Source organism: Malaclemys terrapin, chromosome 2 (genome assembly GCF_027887155.1).
Source record: "Malaclemys terrapin pileata isolate rMalTer1 chromosome 2, rMalTer1.hap1, whole genome shotgun sequence".
NCBI classification, from domain to species: Eukaryota; Metazoa; Chordata; order Testudines; family Emydidae; genus Malaclemys; species Malaclemys terrapin.
In genome coordinates this window covers 99,819,868-99,830,364 of record NC_071506.1, presented here as the reverse complement: position 1 = coordinate 99,830,364, position 10,497 = coordinate 99,819,868, and the positions used below count along the sequence as shown (strand labels likewise).

Here is a 10,497-nt window from a genome sequence, read left to right as displayed (position 1 = left end):
GCAAGTAACACAGTATCCAAAGGACAATGGGAGCCTAAGCCACAGCATCTTACTCAGCCAAAACTCCTGATGAAGTCAAAAGGAGTTTTGCCTGAGGAAGGGTCTTATGAGTGGGCTCTGAATACACAGCAAAAATGATTACACGTACATTTACAGGCAAGAAGATTAACTTGGCAAAAGATTCTCAGCCCGTCTTACACTTCTGTGATCAATAGAATGCCCATTACTAATTAATAAAATCACAATGATTTTGTACCTGTAGGAGGGTAATTTACTGCAAGTATACTTTAAGAAGTTATTAATACTTATGGCTTACAACAAAATATGTCAGCATACAGATCATGAAAAGATGATTTCAAATATACGTTTGTTGGTTGATTGCATAAGTGATACCTCTTATTGCTTGAAGAACACCTCAAAGGCAAAATAATGACGACATGACAATGAACGTAAATCAAGAACTGCATGTGGGTTTATTTTACACTTGAGAAAACAGTGGATTTAATTGTGTGAACCAAAATGTACTGTACAATATTAATGATAAAACATCAAAATGTATAATTCATAGTGCATTGCTTGCTTTATTTTTATTTATTTTTGTCAGATAGTTCCTTTAAGTACATGCATCTGGAAAGATGCAGGTGCCAGTAAAATTTCTCTATTTAAATCAAGCTGCAGGAACTAAATTTTATTCAAAAAGTGTGGTTTTACATTATATACACAGAAGTCGAATATAAAATGACAATATAAAAAGTTAAAAGAGAAAGCATACAGCCAGAAGGTACAAAGAAAGTTAAACAGTTTAAAATGGTACGATATGTAACATGTATTTTTTTAAGCTGATGCTGGCAATTTACAAGGAACGGAATCCAACATTTGCCCCATTTTTTTGTTTTGTTTTTTGTTTTCATTTATCAATGCAGCACACTATAGAAAGGTCAGCTTGTACCAAAGCTTAACATTTGTAAATAACTATAAACTGCAGTATTTTACAGGAAAAAAAAGCATTTTTACACTTTTTTTAAATAACAGCTTGCATACTTTTTTTTGCCAAAAAAGTGGCAATTTTCAGCATCCAGAGGGTTTGGGCATAGTGGCAACTTGGTTTGCTATTTTATATTATTATTATTATTATTAATAAACTCTTACAGTTGTGGCTTCCTAACCCCGTGAGTAGTAGATAGCTTTCCTTTGTCCAAGAACTGCATGCATGTTTTCTCCACAAACCAGTTCTGCATTAAAAAATGCTCATTCAATTTAAAAAAAAAAAAATCTTTAGTACATTTTGTTTTTGACACAGCTTTGATTTGAATGAAATCCCTTTAAGCCTCTTTATTCATTTAATTATTTGGAAAGGCACAGAAATGCTATTACAGTTCTTAGAGGGTTAAAACTTGACACTACTGGGTTCTGTGACCTTTATTGTCATGGCAACTTTGTAATTTTAGGATGTCTTTTTATCATTGTTCTTTGTGTCTTTCTTTACTGCTAAATTAATGTCTCTCAATAGTGTCTCCCACTATATTCTACAAAAGATAGCTTAACATCAAGGACAGATGTTGAAAATAAAGGTCAGACTTTGACTCACAAAAAAATCAAAACAAACAAAAAAAAAACCACCATGCACAGATCAGACAAAGAGCATATAAATATAACTACAAAATAAGTGTAAGAAAAACCAAGGTCCAGATAGGCAGTTCAGCAACAAAAGTAAGACTGATTTCAGAGGCTCAGGTCAGGCCTAGTGCAGTACTATGAAGAAGTTTAGTGCAATGTTCCTGTGGTCACTTGCATACCTAGCTGCTTACCTGGACGCTATTGTTTTTCTAACTCAGTTACATAGATCAGATGGTCCTCTGGGGACTTGCCATGTGTTTTACTAAGGTGCAGTTTGACTGCGTGCTTGCTTGCAAAAGTTCGGTTACAGAGCTTACACTGGAATGTGGAGCCCAAGTCCTCCTCAGCAATTCCAAGTGAGCCCAAAGTCTTGTTCGTGAGGACTTTTGAAACATTCTGCTGTTCTTGAATCTGATTTAGTGGCAACTTTGACAGATCCTTCAAACTAAACCCTAAATGTGTCTCTAAGTGACTTATGTATGTAGAAGCAGTCCTGAATTGAGAGGCACAATCATTGCAAAAGAAAACAGGATGTCCTGTGTCTAGGTTCTTTAAAAACTTAGTTCCACCTGTCCTCCTTAACTGATACTTCACATTGGCCAGCCAGTGGCTAATTGTGGTCATGGAAAGACCAGTAAACTTAGAGATGTGTACCCGCTCCTGTGGACCGAGGTCTGACATAATATATTTGCCTTCTGGTGTCTCCCTCAAGCTGGAAGCAAACTGTGCTTGAAGGATCAGAAGATGCTGAGGGTTCCAGTTGGACTGCCTGCCTTTCCTCTTGTGTACTGGTGACAGCTCATCCAGAGCTTCCTCAAAACTGCTTCCATCAGCATCCGACTTCTCTGACACAGTAGATGGAGTCGAAGACTTGGGTGTCAAACGCCCTGTGAGATTTTTCACCATATCAGAAATATCCATTAGGGCGCTCTCCCTTAGAGGAGAAGAGACAGAGTCAGCCACACTGGAAACAAGAGGTTTGTTTTTGGACTTGGTTAAATCAATGGGCTGATCACTGTTTTCATAGTAGTATCGGTCGATCGCATCAGCCTGCTTGACCGGAGTGGTCGGGTAAATGGGTTTGTCCAACATACTGTTGCTAATTTTGTACAACATGGCCAAAGGGTCCAAAGAGGGGCTTACTGGCTTAGAAACTTTGCCTAGGTGGGTATTCATAATGGACTGTAAAGCACTCAGTGGGTTAATGAAAGATGGCTCAGGCGAATGATCTGTGATGATTCCTAAATTATTACAGCCATTTGCGACTTTTGCTTTGAGTGGCTCTGTACCATTTGGAGTATGAGCTTCAGCTGGACTGTCCTTTTTGACCTTCTGAACTTCTGCATCGGGACTCTTTTTCTGTTGCTGTTTGTTGTTTATTTCCTCAGATTTTGGAAAGTCTTTGTTTTCTTTAGCAGCAGGTGACGTTGGTTTAACGGGAGAACTCTTCTCTTTCTCTGCAGGTTTTTCTTCCCTCTTTACATTGATTTTACCTGTAACTTTCTCCACCAGCTCCTCCATCGCCGACACATTACTCTTGTGAGGTGGGGGTGTGAGACTACCTGGGGAATGGACGAGTGCACTGTGTTCCGACGACAGTGATTTTACACTACTGGCATAGGATGGCTGCATTTGAACACTCTGCACTGTGGGTTGTAGGGACTTTACTGTTCCTGGTAGCTGGTAAGCTGCATGAATGCTGGGGTATCCTCCCCAGGAAGGTGCTCCATTCTGAGCCTTGCTGATAGCTGTTGTCACCGTGTTCTCAAGGGATTTCAATATGTCTATTCCACCTTTAGGACTGTCATCCAGATCCTCCTCTCTGAGGTACTGATATAAAGTTGTTGGCTCAAATTTTTCCGTAGAGTCCTCACTCTCCTCTTTTATCTTTTTGTCTGTTTCAGTGACAACCACCTTTTCCTTTTCTGGGTCCTTCTTCTCCTCAGAATTTGTAGACCCAGCTGGAGAATCAGGTTGCTTTTTAATGTTGGAGGCTGGTAGTCTCGTATGGGTGGTGGGTGGCAGAGGTATGGACTGTATCTTTTCCTCCACCACAGGGTCCAACACTAGTTGTTTTCCTTTTTTCGAGGCTGAGTTGGTCACCTTCAAAAAATGACCAGTGACCATCATATGAGCAGTAAGTTGCTGCAATGTGTCATGAGAACTGCCACATTCCATGCATTTCAGTATCTGGGCTTTACGGGCCTCAAACTGCCAAGTGTAGCTAGCACCATTCTGATAGCCATAGCGATTGTTTGGAGTCACATAGGGATTGGCAGTTTTCTGATCCTTTGCAGACTCACTCAATGCAGCCTCTGCAGTGATCCCTGGTGGCTCAGGTGAACAAGGTGAAGCTAAGTCCTGAAGTGCTCGCTTTTTGGTAGAAGGGACCAGTTTAGTGATGGCTGGTACTGGTTCCTTCAGAGGCACTTTCTGGTAATGCTTTGTTTTTATCATATGGACACTCAGGTCTTGCAAAGATTCAAATGAATGCCCACAGTACATGCATTTCAGCACTTTTTGAGCATCTTCTTTGCCTTCCATTTCCATAAGCGAACGTTTTCTAGGCTTTGACCACCGTTTGGTCTTTTCAGATTCTTTATCTCTGTTGTCATCACGGTAATGTCCAGTTTCATTCATATGCACTGTTAGCTCCACCAGTGTGTCATAGGCTGCACTGCAGTCTTTGCATCGAAATTTACTAGCACCTGTGAACACAGACCCATAGAGTTTATTGTTTTGCCGGTAAAGCTGAACTGTGCTGAACAGGCTAGGCTCTGGGAGAAGTCCATATGAAGAAGTCTGCTGCAAAGTTTTAGCTAATGCAGCTTGGTGCCAGTCATAACCTGAACCACCACTGTTACTGTTACTAGTATTACAGTTACTCGTACTAGTACTGGTGTTGGTACTGGTACCATGGGTGTTGGTATTAGCATTGCAATTGGTGGTGTTTTCATTCTGGCTGATTTCATTGTTGCTGGTAGTTGGACTGGATTTCTTTAAGTCCAAAGCTAAACTGGACCAGCAAGACTCTGAGAGTAAATTTGCATACACAGCTTTTATTTGTGCCAAGCTGTCCTGTGGATAGGAAGCATTGTCTGTGCACTGATGATCCTCTTTCTCTTCTTGCGAGGAAGTGCTTTTGAAATGGGCCAGTTGATCACTGTTTTCACTAAACGGTGAACCATAGCCTGCATCTTGATTAGTTGCAGTGCTGACTGGGGAGTTCTGGTAGCTTTGAGCCTCTTTGATCTCTGTTTCTTCATTGCACAAATACTCACTCTCCTGGATGTCCAGAGACAGCCCGTCATCCTCCACTCTGTCTTCATCTATTTCCGCTGCCTTCAATTCCTCCTCAGGAACATATGCTTAAAATATAGAAAAACAAGACACAGTTATGGAATGTGCACATTTTATATCACTGCCATCTCTTAAACTAAACACACTAATGATGAAGCCAAATTTTAAAGGTACAAACAACACTCCCCCACCACTTACACACTCAACCTGTACACTCTTAATTTAACATCAACCTTAACTCTTAATGAGTAGTATTAATTTTTTATACTAGTAGAGTAATATGCCACAGACAGTACCACAATAGTCACCATCATTATTTTTAAAAAGCATTAAGCTGATTTCTCTCCTCAATACAAGAATAATTAAATAGAGCAATAGTCAGGCAGTGAGATACATTATGTGTGTACAAAGCAGATGTGTGAGGTTGACATCTGCTCCATGAACCTAGGTTCTTAGAATCACTGACTGGACTGATCCCATTTGCTCAAGCCCTGTAGCAAATTGACCTCAGCTGCACCCTCAAGGGCAATCTCCTTGGCAAAATCAGTTGCAGACAACTGACTCTAATGGAGCCATACTTGGCAAAAGTGTCAGGTCAATTATTGAGGCGGTTCCTGGTGGCTTGTTGCGTTGGGTTCATTAGAGAGTGGAGTAATCTCACAGCTCTTGGCTTTCACTGGCATAGGGCATTTTTGAATAGAACATTTAAATGGTAAACTGACTTAAAGGGGACAACATAAGGAAAACAATTATTATTGTTCTGCATGAACAGGAGATACTTTGCATCCCCCTACACTATAACATGACGTGGATGCCACGTTACTATTCTGGCAAGAGCAGTTGGTAGCTAAAAATAAAATAAATGAACTAGATGAATATTTAGAAGTGATAAACATAAAACATAAGACTACATTGATTATTGGCTTACAGTAAATATCAAACTTTGCTATTGTATTGCCATCTGGTGAAACTGTACAAATTACATGTTCTTCTATATCAAACTATTTTTTAAACTAGCAAATGTGATATTCATGAGCAGATGGCCACTATATCAAAATACATTTACTCCAAGGGTCCAATTCACAAAAGTGGCTTACATGCACGTAAGTGATAAATGTACATTTTTATTGCATAGTAGAAAACATACATGTACACTTTTGCCTCCACATTTATAAAAGAAGCACTTGGCCAAAAAAATCACCTTGGTTGGGGAATGTGGGTGAGTTTATGTGCAAGTCAAAGTAGAAAATAAAAATGGGTTGAGAACAGCTTTCTGACATGGAAAAAAATATTTTCACGTTGGGTGAATTGTGCACAGAGCCATTCTGAAATGTGTGCAATTCCCTTGCAGGAAGAAAGGTTGAAAGAAAGCCAGAAAAAGGCACTTCTGCTCCAATGTGATATGAAAAAAAAAACAAATAAAATAAAATACACTTATCACCTTAGGAAGTTTTAGTTGTTAGGTATTAATACAATTTGTGCCATTTTTTCACAAGCAGTTGCTAATTCTTTCATTCCCAGAATATTTCTCCTTTAAAAAAGCAAAATTTAATCCTCCCATTTTAACAGGAAGACTATTTAAAATGCTTGTTTTTACAGAACAATAGTATCTACAATCAATATGTGACAATTCTAGGTTTACAGCAGAGTCCTAATACACTCCCTGCACAACTGCAGCCCCATATTTGAAGGCAAGAGGACATGTGACTCATCCACTTCCACCCCCCTACCACTGTAGTGCTGTAGACCTTATCATGTCCTCCTCAACCCTCTACCCAGTCTATAACTGCCTGTCTCATTCTTATCTCTGGAGATACTTTTGTTTTACTAAAAATGGTTAAAAGTTAAAAATGACACAGTTTCAGGTAAAGTGTTATTAAAAAGGGTAGCTGAGCCACAAGCCTTTTATTAAAAAAATATGTAATAGTATCAGGAACGAGGAGGAGGAGAAGACCGGAAAAACAGAAGAAGCTGGAGAAAAGGCTCGGCGGGAACCAGAAAGGCTGATGTTCTCTAACAAAGAAAAAAAAAAGCTACCTATTCATTTATTCTGTAAAAATCTCAGCTCTTACAGTGTTATCACAAGAATGTCACCAAGTGCCCACAATGTATTATAGCCTTGTGATGCTGTTACTTTTATAATTTTAAATTGTGTGTGTGTTGTAGCGGAATCTACTAGCACAGCTATAGTTAAGGGTCTGTCAGCACTCACATTATACATTCCTGTTTTCAGGTATTTATAACTGCAAAAGAAAGCATTTTATAGGAGGGCAACTATAGACAATTATGGAATCTGGGACCTTTTTTTCTGATAGTGTTTTTCAAAATTAAAATTTCCAGTCTCACCGTGCATAAAATAGAGTAGGCCCTTCTGGCATTTTTTCTTTACATATAAAAATTGAACTATTAATGACTGACAGTCAGTTACTATGGAGGAGCTGAAACTTAATGGGTCATATTCTCAATTGGTATAAATTAATGTAGCTCCACTAACTTCAACTGAGCTATGCCAATTTATACCAGCTGACAATCTGATCCAATGTTTTTAATAAACATTACTAACTGCTTCAAGTTGCAGATCAGTGCTACAGGTCAACAATCCAAATGACTGGTCCAGTAGGTTGTTATTATTTTTCAAAAGTGGTAAAAAAATTACATTTTAGTAATTACTGTAAATACCTGCTTCAAATCAGTTTCTATATGTAAGTTATATCGGATCCAAATTATATATCTTTTTTTTCTATTTATTTATGATGATCTTTCGTGTCGACTCTCATACACTGTTGATTGGTGGGGAAGTTTCTTTTATTTCCACCATAAAGGGAGTTAAACTACACCAAAAATGTTTAAGTTACATGAAATGTCTGGTGCTAACCCATTAAAGCAAAGAACCTGAGTGTTAAAGTGAAATTCCATCTTTCACCTTCTTTCTTACTCTTAGTTTTTACTGAGATTACTACAAGAGTGAGTTCTTATATATGCCAAGATATACTGAAATACCTAGCCAGAAAGTGGAAAGTGAACTTTCTGCCTTAACAATGATTTTCCTTTCTTTCCAAATTTAAAGTCAGATCCTGAAAACAATCCAAATTTTTATATATATGTATATATCTACACACACACACACACATCCAGTTATATACAATTTCTAAACAAATACACACATACACACACACACACACACACACACACACACACAAAATGCACATTAGGTAATATGATAGTTTATTTGAAATGTTTTAATTTATATTATTACCATTAGAAACTATTTCATTGAAACCCTCTGATTATTGTTGAGATAAATATAATACTTTTTGATTCAGGACTTTAATGATGTTTCTAGTAAGAACATTAATATAAACATCAGAATATGATATTTCACAAGGTCAATGCAATTTTCCAGTCCAAAAGTGTTCTATGACAGATATTACAGAAGAACAGAAAATAAAGACGAAGTTGTTACTTTTCAAAAATATATATTTACTAAAATTTCCCCCAGGGAAATCTGATGAATAAGTAGGCATTGGAATTTTAAACACAGCAAAAATTCTCTTTCCACAGTTATTTGTATAGAAAAGTGCTATTATCCTACATCAAATAAAACAGAGAAATTGAGATTCTCTCTCTTTAAAAATAACAGACAGACAGACAAATGGACAGAAAGGTTCCAGTCATTAGTGTGTGTGTGTGTGTGTTAAAACAACTCCCATCAACCTTCTACATACACTTCCTGCACCTACATAGATATTCCAAATTGTGATACTGGTTTACATGTGTGTCCTGCAACCACACAGAAATATACAGAGCAGCAATGAAAATTCATCTCCATCAACTTCACTATACCCAAAGCAGAAGATATTACAGTGCATAATGTTGCCAATCCCCCTCTCTCTCTCTTTGAAAAAAAATCATCAAATTACAGACACAGGAAGAAATAACTAGTGATTGGAAGTGGTCTGCTTTTCTTTTTACTAAACCTTGTTAATATTTCTTGCACATAAAATGTGCCTTCTGGATGCCAATGTCTCCCCATAGATGTACTGTCATCTCTGAACAGCATTAAAATCTGTGCATTCTAATGTAAGTGGACATGAGGCACTATATATCGAACATGTTAGTGGTACAGCACATTGTGTTTGCTTCAGTGAGAAGGTTTACACCATAAATACACATACATTGTCTGAAGAGGCAAACACACACTGGAATTATATAGATGGTTTTAAAACTATTATATTTTTTAAGGGAAAAATATATAAAATAATTTCTTAATCCTTAGCCCAGTACTTCTGAAGGAATTTCTCTCTAGCATAGATATTCTTTTCTATTTATAAAAAGGATTGTAGTATTCAAACATTATTTTAAGAATGGCAAAAAGTGATAACTATAAATGAAAACTCTATCAAGGCCAGACAATAATGGATCAAAAAATAATTGTAAGGGAAAAATATCTAAGTATTTAAGGCCCCAATTCAGTAAAACATTTAAATATGAGCATAACTTTAAGCATATGCTTATGTCCCATTGAAATCAATGAGACTTAAGTATATGTTTAAGTGTTTTGCTGAACAGAGCTTGGGCATAAAGTTCTTTGTTGAATCAGGCCTAACCGGGGACAAAATAAATGTGGTATCTTTATGAACCATCACCATTCAGCACACAACAGGTGTGTTTTCACAGCATCTGATGTTTATCCATCTAACAGAAAACAGCAGAAGTTTCCACGATTCTGTACTGTCATCTGGCATGAACCAGGTTCCCGACTGGGGGTGACTTGCATTTATGTGAAAGCACATTTCACACCTCAAAAAAGATGATTAGATAGAGAGAGAGAGAAATAGTGTATACATTTACCAATATACTTTCAGAGTACAATATTATTAGTTATTCACAAAAGAGAATCCAAAAGCTCACATTGTAAGGCATTAAGATACCTGCTGGAAGATTTGAAAATTTTCCAAATTAGAACATATGAGTCCTCACTGAGAATCATAACAGAGATCTAAGAAATATATTTGTGTATGTTTATATGTATATTACAATGTCACTACAGTGCCAAAAAATGGGTTAGTCACAACAGTTGCTGAAGAGTAGTGCAGCCTATCAGGCAACCAAAGAACCTACTCCAGTGGTTTGTGTCTTTCATTTATAATTGCAAGAAAATAGGGGGCAAAATACTAGCACTGCCTCCCTTGTAATTTTAATATAATGGGTCTAAAAAGTAGATAAGGTATTGAAACAGGAATGACCTCTGTGCTTCTAGCAAGTTGAATGATAACCTTAAAGGCAACCCATTAAAAACCAACAAAAAGATTCCTCACCTCCTTCTCCGCCTCCCCTTACCTACCATCCATTCCCCTTGGAATGAATACTGCAAATTATTAGCCAACCTTTGCAATTGGAGACAGAAGCAGCTTGTATGCGGGTGTATTTTCACAGCGATTCTAATCTGAGAAATGTACTTGCTCTTCCTCCTCTATCTGATAAACTATACATTCAAGCATTCTCATTAGTGTTTGGATCACCAAAGAGAGTTGGAGATGAATCAGTCCATCCACCCCTCCTCTCCCTGCTCCGTCGAAA

The 10,497-nt window shown here is 37.6% G+C and overlaps 1 protein-coding gene across 2 annotated transcripts in view; it reads right to left on the bottom strand.

Moving 5' to 3' along the window:
• Positions 1 to 450: 450 nt before the first annotated feature.
• TSHZ1 (teashirt zinc finger homeobox 1) overlaps positions 451 to 10,497 on the bottom strand; it is a 55,103-nt gene continuing 45,056 nt past the window's right edge. Inside the window, exons 1-2 of one of the 2 annotated variants that reach the window (XM_054020677.1) lie at positions 6,119 to 6,317; positions 451 to 4,985 (exon numbers count right to left, since the gene is read on the bottom strand). In XM_054020677.1, coding sequence (XP_053876652.1) covers positions 1,816 to 4,985; positions 6,119 to 6,197 — 3,249 coding nt within the window. In that variant the 5' untranslated portion in view covers positions 6,198 to 6,317 and the 3' untranslated portion in view covers positions 451 to 1,815. Of the gene's footprint in view, positions 4,986 to 6,118; positions 6,318 to 10,497 lie in introns of those variants that run through there. The other variant, XM_054020676.1, reaches the window with a different exon arrangement.